The sequence below is a fragment of the Vigna radiata genome, chromosome 9, assembly GCF_000741045.1.
Source record: "Vigna radiata var. radiata cultivar VC1973A chromosome 9, Vradiata_ver6, whole genome shotgun sequence".
In the NCBI taxonomy this organism is placed as follows: domain Eukaryota; kingdom Viridiplantae; phylum Streptophyta; class Magnoliopsida; order Fabales; family Fabaceae; genus Vigna; species Vigna radiata.
The window spans coordinates 8,320,216-8,338,100 of record NC_028359.1 but is presented as its reverse complement, the minus strand read 5'-3'; the positions used below and the strand labels follow the sequence as shown (position 1 = coordinate 8,338,100).

The following is a 17,885-nucleotide window of genomic DNA, read 5'->3' as shown; positions in this document are numbered from 1 at the left end:
CAACTTAGAACTACAACATTATTATATTTATAATTTGATTGTGATTAAGTCGGTATTAATTAAAAGTTCACACTTTACTTATAAATAAGTTTGTGGTAAGGAGGAAGTTGATATGTGTTTATTATGTCATTAATTTCTATACTACCAACATTAAGATAATTTTGATATCAAAGTGCCTTATGCAAATATTCTCAGAACAGTATAGATCATATATCCGGATGAATGATCCACCCAGATTTGAATTTCAAGACATTTTTCAAACGTCAGAGGACTCATCAGACCTTAGACAATTGACATTAATCCTATATCCCAAAAAAGTTTCTAATAGTGCATTCTTAATAACAACAATAATACTATTTATTATTTTCTACAATAAATAATTTGTATTGTTAAAATAAATCTTACTTCCCACCGCCCGCTTGTAACTGCTTAGTAATATAAACAAAGAAGTTGGAGCAGGAATATCTAAAAGCAAAAAAACATTAAGGACTATTATATTTTAATAATTTTTTTACAACAAATTATTTGTCACTGTTTTACTGTATATTTGAAACGGACCAAAGTTTGGATAGTAGAAGGAAACATACTCAAAGGATGTTAATGTAAAGTTATGTTTTGAATATAAAAGAGAAAGTTATGATATTTAATTCACATTTTTATATGTTTTAGGTCTTTGTTTATATACGTTTACCTGCTAATAAAAAACATGAAAACAATTTTGTGTATAGCTTTTAAAATAATCCTTTAATATTCTGCATAAATGCATAAAAAAAAAATCTTGTGAAAATGGTTGTACTGACCTGTCAAGAGCTTGAGCATTTGTTTGGTCGAGTTCAAATGGAAGAAATATATTCACATTCATCCTTTTAACTTTTTGGAGCAACAGGTCCTTTCCCACCTTTTCAAGCTTATCCATGTTCTTTCTAGAAGCATCATCCATTACAACTTTTAATTAAACATTTAGTTTAAATTAAAATATTAATATCATGTTACAATAGTAAAAAAATAGTTATTTGAACATGTCTTAGGTTTGACTAATTGATTATGCATTGACATTAATTATACATTGACATTTATTACATTCACAGTTCTTTCAACAAGAGCTGCATAGAACTCTCATGGACTGTGAACCTTTTCTTAAACAGAGATACTTGGCAGCCACACGAGTTACATAGAACTCACATGCCTTCCTTATTCTATATAGTACAACCAGTTATTACAAGATCATACAATTCACATTATATAAAAAGGTTCTTTAGGAGTGTCACACTTGCTTCAGTTTTCTCAGAAAAAACCCTAAGATTTTCAAGAAGTGGTCTTCCTCTCTTTTCCATAGATTTCCGTTCCAGACGACTTTGTCTCTCTCCAACCAAAATATCAGCAATCCTTCATAAAAATACATAAAAGCATTCACCTCAAAACTAGCAAAATTTAATAGTTGAGTAAATTGAAAGGTAATTAATTCATTTTTTCTTCACCTGTCAAGAGCCTCGTAATTTTTCAGATTAAGTTTATAAAGATCAAAAGTATCAAAATTCAACTTTAAAACATTTTCATGTAACAATTGTTTTCCGGTGTCTTCAAGGCCTTGCATGCTTTCTGGTGTAACATTAACTAGATTGGCGAAAGCAGGATTCAAGTCGTGTTCCTGTCATTGATGGATGACATGATTCATCAATATATAATCCAATGCTATAAATAACTATCGAGAAACAGAAAGAAATATATATACCTCAATTCGAAGGTATTGATAACTAGGTTGGGAACTAGGTTGGGAGCCATTGAAGAATGATTGAACGTGGTATTCATCCATGGCTGCAGAACCACGACCACGGAAAGCAATCAAAGGAAATACCCAACACGCGCCTGGCCAATGGGCAGTCTCCTGAGCAGTATAGGTCTCCGTAACTTTTTCTACTCCAGTTCCCACAGACAACACCAAGATTTTCGGATATGAATTGTGTTGTAGCACTTCACTTATTGTTACTTGTGTCTGATCAAATCAAACTTCATTTTCTTAAACTGCATCACAATTCACATATGATTTTATGTAATCAATATCTAAATTAATTTACCGGATTCCCAGCTTCTACAGCACCATCAATCATATTGAACTCAACACCCTCGTTCTCAAAATAGTAAGGTGGTAGAATAATCGGTGCAGCTGAAGTCGATAAGGCTATATCCGACAACAACGCATTTAAGTACGGAGCATTCCCAAGCTGCATCACCCAAACATTATATTAATTCGTCTGTCGATTTTATTGTATCAAGAAATTAATATATATGCATATGCTGCTAACCTTATAGCTTGAGAATATAACCGGCTTTTGTGTCTTGATGTCGAAACTTGGGATGACAACATTGGTCAATGTTTGACTAAGTCGTGTATTCTTCAACACTTTACGAGTTATGTAATGTAAAAACTCTCCATCGAATTGGGGACCGAATAGAGTGCTGCATGTTGGTTGTTTCATCATCAGAAACACAAAGGAAATCACTTTATTATATGTTTCTGTCAATTGTTAATATTGATGATGTTGTGAGAATATTAATGTTATTATTATACCCAGTAGATGCATTGAATATATGAGGGCCATTTTGTTTGTAGAAGTCTACAATTTGTCCAGGAGTAAAGGCAGCACGATTGGGATCATGAGAACTTGGGGCGGCTAACATAGCTGCCATGATTCCACCAGTGCTAGTTCCTCCTATCACATCAAAATAATGTGCTAAATCTGCATTTGGATCCTTAGTCTGCAACTCAACAAAATTCATTCATGTCATGTCATTTCAATACATATGCATAGTCTTAAAGAATAAGAATGAACCTTAAGAGTCGTGTCTAAGTGATGAAGAACTGTTGCTGGAAGAATTCCCTTGATACCACCACCATCAATGCTCAGAATAGTTATAATGTTTCCATTTTCTGATGGTGGCAACCTTTGGGTACTGAATCCACCAATCAGTTGCCCAGCAAACACCAAAACAAAGAAAACCAAAAGAGCCATTGATTGCTTCACAAGGTACTATAGAAGTGGTTGAGAGAATTGTGTGATTTGTGCTGAAATCTAAAGCCTATTTATAGAGTTTTTTTTGCAGGATACATGCATGTACCATTATTAAACAAATGTTGGTGACAGCTTATTTTATGCATTGCTTACATAAGAAGCGGCAGAGTTTTACATGTTTCCAAAAGGAAAGGATAATACAATAAAAAACACTTAATCATATTACGTATATTTTAATGAAGAATGCTTAAAACGTTCTCTCCATTAATTATTTAATACAACCTGTTTTAAACATTTATGGTTTCTTTATATTTTAAACAAGTATGATATCATGTATATTGAAGTTCAACCATTTCTTTATATTTTAAATTTGTTATTTATAGACCAAAAGTTATTAATTACTAAAATATTTATATTTTCTTCTACCGATTTAATCATTCAAACTTATTTAAATTAAATTTAAAGTTTTAGTTATTTAGCTCCGAAAGATTCGTTGCATTAATCAAATTTAGTTATTTAGTTATTTAACATAAGAGTTATGTCGCAACAATCAATTTTTATTACATAATGTAAGAGTTTTTTTTTTTCTTTAATACAGAATACTGAATATGTTAATTTGACTCCAACATTCATTCTCTGGCAACCAAGCACACAATATCCACTGTTGTGGGCAATTATAAATATTTTGAAATAGAAAAACATAGATCATGCATAAAATTTTAGGTCCTCCATGCAAGCAATAACAAAAAGTAAAATATAAAATATTGGATATGATATATTAATAATTTTTTGACAATAAACTATATCACATAATTTTATTGTTCTGATATTTAAAATGAATTTATCATATAAATATTATAAAAAATTGTGATAAAAGAATTGTTAAAAACCCATTTTCCTAAAGGGTAATGATATATAGACAACATTTTTTGACAACATTTGAACATCATCATGCGTGTCATTGTGTGATTGGTCCAAATGACATAATGACACCACCAGAAACCAATCACACAATGACATGTATGATGATGTTCAAATGTTGTCAAAAAATATTGTCTAAATATCTTTATCCTTTCCTAAAATATTTGTAACATGTCATACACTATCTACGAATTATTGCCCAGTATGCCACTAAGTTTGTGGGTCCCACATCGGTTTTATACTCCAAATGACATCCTTTCCACGGCATCTTCCGCACGTGTATTTTGAGTTCCTACCTTCTTTTTTGCACTTATCCTAGATTTTTTTTTCTGTACATTTTCTTTTATTTACGAAAATAACACTATTAGGGTTAGGGTTCATGAGAAACCGAATATTTTTTACTTCTTTTTCTCAATAATTTTTGTAACGAAGTATGTTATAATTCTGAATAATCGAATTCTAACTTTGTTTTTTTGTGATTTTTATAAAAATATATATTAAAAATCATTAATGATTTTTTTGGAAAAAAGTTCAAATTTGTTAAGGGACTTCCAAATCGCTTTAATAACATATATTTTAAATTTTAATTTTTAAATTAAAATTTAATAAATAATTATTAAATATTAATATTAGAATATATTAATTAAAATTTTAACAATTTTTTAAAATTACTTTTATTATAAAATTTTAAACACATTTAGTTTATTTTAATATATGTTATTATTTTATTAATTATTATTTCAATGAAAATAATAATAATACTAAAACTAATAATAATAATAATATAAAAACTAAACTAACATATTTTAATATATCAAATCATATTAAAATAAATTAATTATTTCTTAAATTTAAATAAAACATCAAAATTAAAAAAAATATATATGTTAAATAATTTTTGAAACTCAGTTATGATTTTGGAAACCTTTTAACATTTTTTTTTTTAATATGCAAAAGACATAGAAGACAGAATATTAATTCAAAACATCCTTGAGCAACAAATATGAATTGTTCCATGTAAATCTCTTCTTGTAAACTGCAACTAAGGAATGGATGGTTAAAATTCAGGTCATTATTAAAGAGTCATCACAACTATAAATAAAATAACAAAAACCATGTTTTACAAGGGAGAAAAAGCGTATATGGACGGGTTGTTGGAAGTCTTCATCGACTAGAGATAATGTCAAATTATAAAATATAAGTGGCTGCAAACCTCACCATACACACCGATTTTGTGGGGTTGAGTTAACTTTAAAATTCTCTTTGTAATATGGTATCAGAGCCAGGTTCGAGTCTATCCTAGAGATATGCTTGTTGGGCATGTTGTTTAACCCGTTATTGGATCGTTATCAGACCACCCATTAATGTTTAGTCTCACGTTCGATATCTATGTAGCCATTTCTGTTCCACCCGTTATCGGGCCACTATCGGATATCTATACCTCGGTGTGAAAGGGAGTGTTGGAAGTCTCACATCGATTAGAGATAAGGTCAAATTATAAAATATAAATGGATACAAACCTTACCATACAAGCCAATTTTTTGAGTTGAATTAGGCTTAAAAACTAAGTAATATGAACATGAAGGAGGAAAACAAGCAACCTGTAAATTAGGCTTAAGAACTACACACAATGAACATGAAGGAGGAAAACCAACAACCTCAATACTCTTTTATAAAAAGAAAAACTTATTCTTTTATAAAATTTAATACAGAAACTCACTCTTTTAAAAGAATATATATTTATGTCAAAATAATAATAATAATTATTATTATTATTATAATTATAATTACGGACTTTTTGTTTGTTTGATTTATTATTGTTATCTTTATTTTATATGTTTTTAAGAAATACTTTTTCATTTCTTTTACTTGTCTTGTCGACAGAAAATTATGTGTTCACACAATATTTATATATTATTATATGATTGCAATTTATAATTCTTATTTTACGAAAAAATAGAATGTCTAACTTAATAAATCACCAATAAGGGGTTTGCATTAAGAGAGAGCTTTTGGTTCATAAGAAACAAAAATCAATAAATATATACTATCAGTTTATATTCAAACTTTTGATAAAGAGCATCAATATAAATTAGTTTATAATTTTTTTTTAGTTATGTGATCATTGAATTATATAATATTTTGAAAGGTTTTCTTTATAAGAATTGAGACATTTTTAATGTCTTTATATATATATATATATATATATATATATATATATATATATATATATATATATATATATATATATATATAAATTCCTTGCTGATAAAACAAATACTATGATGATATGATCATGATTTGGAATTTCAATTTTTCACAATAATATAGAAGATTTTTTATACTTGATACAACTTTTTTTCTCTCCCTTATATATTATATAGAAGGATATATATGGTGTTCGAAATCTATCAACTTTAGAAATTGAGTACAACAAATATATCTTTAATAACTTTTAAATGGTAACTTTTAGAATATAAACTAAATATGATTTTTTTAAAGTGGTTAGTGAAATAACTTTTAGTCTTGATGAATCATTAAAAGAAATCCTTTTTCAAAACAACCAAGTGTTCTCTCTTTATACACATCCCAACACTAATTTATTATAAAAATACGAACACTAAATATACAAGATAAAGTAAATTTTATTAGTTAAGTTTAAACGTTTTGTGGATTGAATTTAGTCGAAGAGCACGTAAAATATAGTGAAATAACATTCAAGATCTCATCGGAAGAACTGCCTGTACGTATTGTTCGATCAAATCTCAATCATCTCTAAAAAGATGATGACCTATGAGAAACAAAAACAAAAATAAATCACGTAATAATTAAATAACTTTTAGATTTGACACTTGATGCAGGATCCAAATCGCGATTCTTATCTTTCATAAAAACTAAGATTTATGATCAATATTGTGTTGTGTATATTTTTTGTGTTCATGGGAATTTTCCCAGCAGGGTAAAAACATTTATATGTAATTTCTCGGAGAGAAAAAGGTAGAATGGATGGAAGAATGAAAAGTGAGAAAATCTAAGAAAGTTAAAAAGCAAAATATATTAAATAAGTTGTTATATAATGTTATTGTATGAATTTGAAAGTTTCCGACAGTGATTTCTTTTGTATGAACAATATGTTCATAGACCGAGTGAAAAACCTTAGGTGAACATATACATAAACCGTAACATTTGTGTTTTTGTTGCAGGCAAAGGATCCGACAACATCATTGGCACATTACTTTGATGTGATATTGATAACCGCTCTACCGCTTATTTTCTATTAATACTTTAGTGCCTTTTTCCCTGTATATATATCTCCTTCTTTTTGTACCGAACACTTTCACAAGATCAATAATATTTCTCTTCTTTCTCTAGCTTCTCTTTCCTTTCTTCTATCTTTCCAAACCTTTCTTTTCTTTATCCTGTTCCAATTATATGATAGTATCAGAATACATTTTTACTGCTCTCTCTGATTTCTGCACCTTGACCAACGCTGATACACAATCTCTTACCTAAGATCCCACAAATTTGTACCTTTATCTCCACCCTAACGAGAATCTCGTCATTTCACTTGTTTCACCTGTCCTCAATATCACAAATTATCATTCATGGAGCAGATCCTTCATAACGGTTCTCTCTGCCAAGAACAAGGTGGAGTTCATTCTTGGATCCGCCATTCAACCCGCCAAAACTGATGTTTCTTTTTCTGCTTGGTTCCACTGCAATAGTATGGTTGTTTCGTGACTCCTGCATTCTGTTTCTCCTTCCATTCGAGAAAGCATTATATGGATGGATCGTGCTATCGACATATGGAATGATCTTAAAAACTGTTTCGCCCAGGGCGATCCTGTCCCAAGGTGAGCTTAGAGTTCTTCACAAAATTGTGGATTATTTGGTATGAGCTTGACAGTTTCCGTCCAGACCTTGTTTGTGTTTGCAAGACTAAATACTCTTGCACTGTTTGTGCTATTCTTTCTCAACAAAAACATGAAGATCGTGCCACGTAGTTTCTACGAGGTTTGAATGACCACTATATAAATATACAATCACATATTCTTCTTCTTGATCCCATTCCTCCAATTTCCAAAATATTTTCCCTTGTTATTCAACAAGAACGTCAATTCATGACTGACCATGTTACTGCCTCTGTTAAAACCACATCTTTGTCTAATTTTTCTCCTAGGAATGCTTCTACCTCTGTCACCTGCACTTATTGTAATAAAGTTGGTCATTAAGAAAGTACCTACTTTAAAAAACATTGTTTTCCTAATCAAGATCATCAGAATCTCAAAAACACAAATACCAACACTCGTAAGATCTACACCTATTGCCACAAAACTGGCCATCCATAGATATATGTTTCAAGAAACACGACTATCCTCTTGGTCACAAGTTTTTGAACCACAAACCCAGCCAAATTAATAGTGTTATTTCGTCTACTGATGTTGGTAATCAACCAAAAGACTTGGATCAAGAATGCTCTTCTGCCGAGACTATCCAACTTACGCCCCAGCAATATCAAATTCTTGCCGAGTTGTTCAAACAATCTGCATCAATCCTTCCAATGTCCGTATTAACCATGTTGGCACAGTTTTTGCAAACACTTCTCTAGGTAATATTGTTTTGATTTCTCACGTCCATTCTGGTAATATCTGGTTATTAGATTCTGGTGCCACTGATCACGTTTGTATCTCTTTAAAAGTTTTTACTTCTTATCAACAAATTACTCTCATTCCCATAACCTTGCCCAATGGAAAAATAATACACGCCCATTACAAGGGTACTGTTAGACTCAACACTAAACTCTATCTTTCTAATGTATTATATGTTCCTGCCTTTTCATTCAATCTTATCTATGTTTCACAATTTATAGCCACACTCAACTGTCAACTGATCTTTTCCCCTTCTGGCTGCATTGTGCAGGACATACAAAGTCAAGAGAAGATTGGTTTGATTAGACAACATAATGACCTATTTTTTTTGTCTCCTTTGCTTGTACACCTGACAATAATATTAGTCCTGTAATTTGTTCTATTAAGCATCCAAATCTTTGGCATGCTCGTCTTGGACACTTATCTCATGCTGGGTTACATTTTTTGCAAAACAAACACACCTACATACAAATTGATGATAATCAACATCCGTGTGATGCGTGCCATTAGGCCAAACAAAAGAAACTTCCTTATACTGCTATATCTAATTCTTTGTGTCTATATGATTTACTGGATATTGACATATGGGGTCCCAATATTGTTTCAATGAATGGTTTTAAATATTTGCTAACTATCATTGATGATTTCTCGCGTTACACTTGGATCATACCTATGCTAGATAAATCTTCTGTCAAAACTCATATAATCAAATTTCTTTGCTATGTACAAAATCAATTCAATTACAAAGTTAAAACTATACGCACTGACAATGGTATTGAATTCATTATGAATGATCTTTTCTCAAGTAAAGACATTAATCACCAAACTACATGTGTGTAAACACCTGAACAGAATAGGGTGGTTGAACGTAAACATCAACACATCCTAAACATCACCCGTGCATTACTTTTTCACTCACATTTGCCAACTGCTTCCTGGTGTTATGCAACTCAGCATGCTGTTTTTCTGATAAACCAGATGCCTACACATGTCTTACAGAATGCCACACCTCATGAACGGTTACATGGATCTCCCTGTAATCTCTCCATACTACGCGTTTTTTGCTGTCTCTGCTATGCCAACACTATTATTGCTTGATGATCGTGTTGTCCCTGGTATTTTCTTAGATTTTAAACAATGCACAAAATGTTACCTTTTTCTAAATCCCAAAAATCACAAGGTGAAAATATCCCGTAATGTTATTTTCCATGAAAACTTTTTTCCTTATCATTATACTCACAAAACTGACAATTTTTTATCTTTACCTTTACCCACTCATTATACAAATAACTATGATGATCTTTTCCTGCATACTCATATCTTGCCTTTTGATACTAACACTACTGATAATGCTCATAGCACACACTGATATCACGCAAATTGATGGCACCGATTGTGACACTTCTAATACCATACGAAGACCTTTTAATGATATTGTTCATAGCACATCCACTTATATCACGCAAATTGATAGCACTGATACTGACACTTCTGCTAGCACACGCAGATCTTCTAGACAGCGTAATGAATGGGTTGGTGCAACAAAAGTTTGGATCAATTCCTGCTTAGCCAATGATAAATCCAAAGATTTGACACATCCAGTGGTGTATCCCTTTTTCTGTACACTTTATTTGCTTTTATCTTCCATCCATGTTAACATGTAATTAAACTTTAAGCTTTAATGCTTTTAGAAGTAGAAAATTTGCTATTTTGTAATTTTTGTACTTATTCAGTTGAACAATTGAGAAACTAAACTAGTTTCTTACTTTGTAAATTATAATTGTAATTTATAATATATTTTTATAGAAAAAGTAATGGAAGTTATTCACAATTTTGATAACACGTGTTATATTATAATTGAACCTTATATCAAAGAATTGTAATGAAATATAAATTAGATTATCAATGTTAGGAATCATGTCTGGTTAAAGATAAAAAATACATTACCTACATATTTATAATTACATATAAATTCGTAAGTAATATCATCTACGAATACTTTATTTATGAATTTTATCTTTAATTATTGGATAACACTCTTTTACTTACAAATTTTAGTCTTTTAGCTTTTATTTACGAAGTTTGACAGTAGATAGCAACGTTTTTTCTTGTAGTGACTAAGGTGTGTATTAGGATAAAGACTATCCTATTATGTGAAGCTATCTTGAACTTTACTAACTATTCATATTTATATAGAGGAGGGTGGTTAGGTGGTCAAAGTGGTAGAAAGTCTTATCTTAAAAACAATGCTAATATTATTATGACCATGATATATACTAATCTTGCATGTGACAACTCTGTAGAGTAGTGTATTACAACTACAAGTATATGATTTCATGATTTAGACTCAAGTATGCGTACCAGATAAATCAAGTCTAAAAGAGTATGATTGTACGTATGATTTTATGTGATGAATGTAATTATATCTAATGTGTAAATTAAATGACTTAGTATATGGTTAAGTTGTGTGTTGTTTCTTTTTTTTCAATAATCATTTTATTTTATGAGCCAATGAAGATGTAATGATAGAGACACCTATGATAGATGGAGAGTCAGCTCTATTAAAGGTTAAGGGGTAGAGGTTATATAGTTTTAGAAAGACTTAAATGTTTATTTTGTCTTTAAGTTAGAAGTTGAATTTTTGTTCTGTATCCTATTTTAAAAATGAAATTATTTTGTTCTCATATTACGAATTTTGGAAGAATTCGGTTAGGTAGGAACGGCGTTAACTTCACGCTTAGGTATCTGTACTTTTCTTTTCTATCCTCTGTTATTCCTAACACTTTTTTCTCTCTCTTTTTTATTTCTCTCACCATTTGTATGCTTCTAATTTCAAATTATTATACAACTTTCACCTTTTTCTCTTTCCATGCTAAATGGATGGAAACAAAATTGGTTTGATGGGACATTTACGTTTTTGAGCAATTTAAATAAATTTGATCTTTTGAACCGTCTAAAAAGTTGTTAAATTATTGTATTGATTTTTATGTAAAAATTTGAAACATGTTGGTTCTTTTGAAAAAAAAAAGTTTTTTGATCAGATATATATTTTTAGATTTTCTTACAGCATTTTCTTATAGTTAAATTAAAATTAGGGAAGAGAAACATACTTTCTCGATCTTATTTTTGCTTAAATGAAAGTAAAGCATATTTTCAACCTTAAGTAAAACAAAAATTCACTCGAACTAGAAAACTTTTGCCGATATTGTGAGCTTAGCTTATAGTTAGACTGTTAAAGTCGTTTCTATCTATATTCAACGAAAGGGATTAAATTTTTACAAAATTTGTAATATAAAAACAAAATAATTTTATTTTTAAAATCGAATACAAAACAAAAATTTAATTCTAACTTAGGAACGAAATAAACATCTAAACCTTTTAAAAATAAAGTTTAGTTGGCCTATTAACTAGAATGTATAAATGATATATTATTATAATTTTATCTTTTAGATTACTCTAATATACTTTAAACTTTAATTTTTTTATTTATTGAATATTAATTATGAAATAATTTATTTTAATATATTTTCGACATTAATTAGATAAATATAAAAGTTAAAAATAAATAAGGATGAGATAAGTTTAACATTAAACTTATTTATTTTAATTAATCTTAATTAAGTCGTAATTAATCTCAATTAAATCGTGACTAATAGAAATGTTAATTTTGTAAAACAAAATTAAAAATTGATATACATTTATTTTTTTGAAAAAACAAAACTTAATCTTTTTTTCGTCTAAAGTCGGCTAAGCCGAACTAGCTTCACAATTTAACTTGACACTACTATGTTTTGGAAGCTAAATTTATATATTGGATTAAAAAAATCTTATAGGATATTAAGTCAGACTTTTGAATTATGAGGATTGGAAAAGAGTTACAGCTCTAAATCATGTAATTAAAGGGAAGAAAAAATTATAAAAATTTAAAACAAAAGAATATAGAAATTAAATGTATTCTAATATATTCCAACCTGTGAAAAGTTTATTTTAATATATTCTTAGTGTCTTTCGGTCAAATTAAATGTACATTTTTATTTTGATTTTTATATTTATCTATTTTCCAAAAATTTTAAATTACTTTTCTATTGTTAAATTTTAAGTTAAATATATTTTTTATCTTTTATTATGACGTGCTTTTGAGTTTAGTTTCTCTTCTAAACTTTCATTCATTTTTATCATTCTTCTTAATAAAACTTACAAATTTAATCCTCGAACAATAACAACGTTAATTTTTGTATCATATATCATGTGTGACAATATGTGTATAAATCTTAAATGTTTTTCTGAAAATGAAAGTTATTTTTACCCACTTTCTAATATCTTGAATGAACCAAATCGCCATTTAGATTGTGCAAACACGAAGAGGAAAAGCTTTGTTGTGCAAACACCTCTTGAATCGAATTTTGTGCCTGTTATCCTCAACGAAATCGGCATTGTTGGAAGAAACACATAAATAAGTTCATTTTTTGATTTTTTTTTTTTTTTTTTGCGTTTAGGGTTTTTATTATTTGAGTTAAAATGTTGATGTTACAAATGTAGGTTTCAAAATGGTTTTTGATATCTTTTAACATCACATAGAAAAGTTCATAAACAACAACAATTTATAATATATTAGGAGAGAGATACACTATGGGAAGAATGTTTTATTTTAGGGTTTAAAATTTAAAAATTATATTTGATTCTTTTTTCCGGAAAATTTGAGGAGGTAGTCCGACAAGTTTAATTAATACAGGTCTTGCACAACATAGAAAAAGTTTTTAGAATACTACATAAGCAATTATCATGTATCAATATAATTCTAACAATTTTCTCATAATATACTCATTCTTTTATAGATATAATTAATAATATAAACATTAAAGGAGTTGGAGCAGTGAGATCTTAGAATACAAAAAAGAAACACCAAACAAAAGGATCACTTTTTATAATACATGGTCGTAGCAATTAAATTACATACAACTCAAAAGCATTCAACCTTATTACATGATCCATGGTTCCTGCAAATGGAAGTTACATAGAACTCCAAAGCATTTTAACCTTATTATATGATATATGGTTCTAGCAATTGGGAGTTACATACAACCCCAAACCATCAACCTTATTCCAACATAACACACATACATATATTACAATAAACATGGATAAACACAACATAATATAATGTTATACACATAACATTTATTCATAATGCTCAAGTTCCCATCAGAAGGAGCTTAAATAGTTTCAATGAAAGGTCTTCCTCCTTTCTCCATAGATTTCCTTTTCAGACGCAGCTGCCTCTCTGCATATAATTTCTCAGCCAACCTTAAAAACAAACATCCTCTCAAAATTAGCATTCAATACATAATCAACTAATTATATATATATAATATTACAGTATTCACAATTCTGTAACATTTTTGAAAATCAGAAATAACTGTTTTTAGCATTCTATATTCAATAAAAAACCTTTCTGCTACCAATTTTAAACATAGATATTGAAAACAATCCTGAGAAAGTGAGTGTAGGAACCTGTCAAGAGCTTCAGCATTTGTTTGGTCGAGTTCATATGGGAGAAATGTATTCACATTTATCCTCTTGACTTTTTGGGTCAACAGACCCGTTCCAGCCTTTTCAAGGTTATCCAGGTTCTTTTTGTCAGTATTATCCATGTCTTTCATAGATGGATCCAGGTTATACTCCTGCAATTACATATATATCATGAATAATTTTAACTTGTACATGTTAAATTCATTTATTGTTTTGATTTCTCCTCTTTATTGAAAATGTCACGTCGATTAGAAATAAGATCAATTTAATGTATATAAATGAATGTAAACCTCACTCCAAACCGATTTTGTAAAATTGGTTAAACTTAAAGTCCATTTCTAATACTGATATAACAATATTGAAAAAGCTAACAATGCATACCTCAATTCGAAGATAGTTATCTGCAGGTAAGAGGCCAGGGAAGATTGTGGCAAGGTAGTAATGAGTCATGTCTGTGCTGTATGCAACTTCACTGATAACTTCAATGTTTTGAGCTAGCCATCCAAGTTGGCACACACCATCAAAGATGTTACCTAAATTGTCCTGAGCTTTGGGTGTAATTCCAGTTCCTAATGACAGCAACAAAATTTCCTTTTGCCCACTGTGTTGTATCACTTCACTCGTAGCGACCAGGGCCTAAAGTATTCAATCAAACATCTTCTCAAATTCTTGAGATATTTCTCCATATTTGTTGCAAAAAATTCACTAGTCTTAACTAGGTTAATATAGATTTAAATTTGAGATAGCAATGAATATATTTACTGGATTGTTAGCAGCCATAGCACCATCAATCAAATCAAATTTAACACCACCATTCTCAAATTCGTGGGCTGGTAGAAAGGTTGGTGCAGCCGAAGTTGCAAGACCTATGTCTGAGAGCTGCGCATTCAAGTATGTTTCTGTCTTCAGCTGCATCATTAAATAATATTCAACAATTAGCCATAAGAAAAGGGTTATTCATATCACAATATACAATATACACAATTTCTACCATTCTAACCTTGAAGCTTGAGAATATAACTGGGTAGATTTTCTGCTCATCGAAAGATGTTATTACCACGTTCGTCAACGTCTGATTCAGTCGTGTATCGTTCAATAACTCTCTAGCTTTGTCTCGTAAGAACACTCCATCATACTTTGGACATTTGATAGGATCCCATAAAGGTCTGCATGGTTTTGCATCATAAGAATCCAAACCTTTCAGCAAACTGATTAAGGTAAAGGTAATAACTAAACCATATTTATTAAATTTTACCCAACTACTTATAATTTTTTCTAAGTTTATAATTTAACTATAATGATATTGTTGGAAATTTCACGTCGACCAGAGACAAGACTAAATTATAATATATAAGTGATGTGCAAATCTCACCTTACAAGGTGGTCTGTGGGGTTGAATTAGGTTTAAAGTCCACTTTTTAATATAGTATCAGATTCATAATCAGAGTCTATCCGAATAATATTTCTTATTTTTTGGACATTTCTGTTTTGTCCCCTTCAAAGCCATATTTGTTATGAGTATGTTAACACAATTTTTACGAGCTTCATTCTTACCTGGGTTTAAATATATCAGGACCATACGTCTTGTAGAACTGTACGACTTCTGATGGAGTAAAGAGAGGTTGATTGGAACCAGGTGAGCTTGGAGCTGTTAACATAAGAGTCATGAGTCCACCAGTGCTTGTTCCTGATATCACATCAAAATAATCCGCCAACGATGTTGTTGGATTCTTAGCCTGCAACTCAAACACAACCTCAAATGTTACAATTAATGTATTCAATATTTTTATAATAGGTGTTGCGTAAGGTTGTCTCGTGAAATTTTGAGCAGTCCTGTGAAAATATAATGCAACGTAGGATACAGATTTGCTTACATTTTGTTATATATCTGTTGGTTTAGGTATATTCTTTTTGCTTAAATAGCTCAAAAGTGAATTAATCTAATGCGACGAGTTGTTTGAAATATATTATGCTTGATGTAGATTTATACATGGAAATGACTAGGAGTCTATAAATCCTTATACAAAAAAGTAGTGCTGTGAAAATGAGTTGTAATCCACGAGCTAATCCGGGCCATCACGGGTTTCAGTCGGGTTAGGTTTGAGAAAAATGTAATTTTTTTATGCGGACTAGTTTTCAACCCGGCTCCCTTAGAACCTGACTCACCCGGGTTGAAGTCGTGGTGAGCCGGGTTGGCTCACCAACCCACCTAATTTAATTAAATTATTTATTATTTTGTATTTTAATATATTAGTTAGCATTTTTTTATTATATTGTAGATGGTGATAAAAAAAGATGTTTCAAGAGAGAAAAATATTATAGATTTATTTATTTAAGACTCTAATACTATAAATAGACAAGTGATACAAAAATTATCAATATTAAAAACTTATTTGTTCGTCTTTTGTACATGTTTTTGGATTACACTTAGATTGTATAATACTTTTTTTTTTTTAATTTGAATTGCCTTTGCAGCTTAACATCATACTTGGATTGTAATTTTTTTAATTTAAGAAAAACTTATAATTAAATAAGCTAATGAGTCAACCATTTAACCTATCAACCCGTAGTGAGTCGGGTCAGGTTGAATTGGATTACCCATTTTGATAGCTCTACAAAAAAGCTTCAAAACAATTGTGAGAGCTCATTATATAACTTTCCCAACAAAGATTGGTTAGAAAAATGTTAATTAAAGAGATGAACTATCACAATTCTTATTGATAATATAATGTACCTCACAAGTATTATTTATGTATAATTTTTCAATGGATAAAGAAAACACCATTTATAAATATATCATTATTTTATTCATAAAAAAAAAAAGCTATATTCAACCAAACTAAAATGAGAACATCAATTTAATACTAAATAACATCAATTAAAATTATAAACAAGTTGTTAAATTCATACAAGTAGTGGTCTTTTGAGTGATACAATTATCATACCTCACTTTTTTCTTCTCCCCCATTTCTTAAGCAAATTATGTAGAGCATGTTAACTGTTTATGAAAATTATATATATAGATATATAATGTGTGTAAACATTTCCATTTCCTCTTCATATGTTGTTTCTTTGTGGAAAATGAACTAAATTCATCAGCCTGATACATTCTTTTAAAAGGATAAGACTAGTATAGTTAAACAAATCTTTCATGTGGGAAGAACACACATATAAAAGTTTTTAAAGCTTAAATAGTACTAGAAATTAGACCTTAAGAGCCTTGTCCAAGTAATCAAGAACAGTGGCTGGAATAATTCCTTTGATGCCACCACCATCTATGCTGAGAATGGACACATGATCACCATAGCTTGGAGGTGGTAATGGTGTGTTCAATCCAGCCATGAATTGGCTGAAAAGCATCAAAGCAAACAAGACAAAAGGAGACATTATCAAAGTGTTCCAAGAGAGAATAGAAGAAGGATGTGAAATGGAGAATGAACAACTTGAGGATTCCTCTCTATTGTGGAGGCTATTTATAGACTTTTTTGGCCACCATGCAAGTAGAAAAATTACAAATTAAAATAAAATAAAGGTCTCAAATTCTTTTTTATTATGCCATTGATGTTTATTGCTTGCATAAGTTCGCGTGCAATTCACTAGAACCACTTATAAAGTATAATTATATAATTTAAGATCTAATATATATCGTGAACTAGTAAGAATTCACAAGAGGTATGGTTGGATACAAACAAAGTCTCACATCTTATAAAATTCGAGATTGATATGAATTTATATAAACATAAGATATTTTCATTGATAAATGGTTTTTTAGAGT

The 17,885-nt window shown here is 29.8% G+C and overlaps 2 protein-coding genes across 2 annotated transcripts; both read right to left on the bottom strand.

The window, feature by feature from the left end:
* Positions 1-1,048: 1,048 nt before the first annotated feature.
* On the bottom strand, positions 1,049-3,033 carry LOC106773858 (patatin-1-Kuras 2). The gene is made up of 7 exons (XM_014660616.2): positions 2,832-3,033; positions 2,570-2,757; positions 2,304-2,457; positions 2,076-2,222; positions 1,733-1,993; positions 1,479-1,648; positions 1,049-1,386 (listed from the first exon to the last, which is right to left on the bottom strand). The coding sequence occupies exons 1-7, from the start codon at positions 3,009-3,011 to the stop codon at positions 1,239-1,241; spliced, it is 1,248 nt and encodes a 415-aa protein (XP_014516102.1). The 5' UTR covers positions 3,012-3,033; the 3' UTR covers positions 1,049-1,238.
* Positions 3,034-13,520: 10,487 nt separating this feature from the next.
* On the bottom strand, positions 13,521-17,519 carry LOC106773906 (patatin-like protein 3). Its single transcript, XM_014660674.2, has 7 exons — positions 17,321-17,519; positions 15,665-15,846; positions 15,111-15,276; positions 14,873-15,019; positions 14,492-14,746; positions 14,093-14,262; positions 13,521-13,885 (listed from the first exon to the last, which is right to left on the bottom strand). Exons 1-7 carry the CDS (start codon positions 17,495-17,497, stop codon positions 13,795-13,797), a joined length of 1,188 nt encoding a protein of 395 aa, XP_014516160.1. The 5' UTR covers positions 17,498-17,519; the 3' UTR covers positions 13,521-13,794.
* Positions 17,520-17,885: the final 366 nt, after the last annotated feature.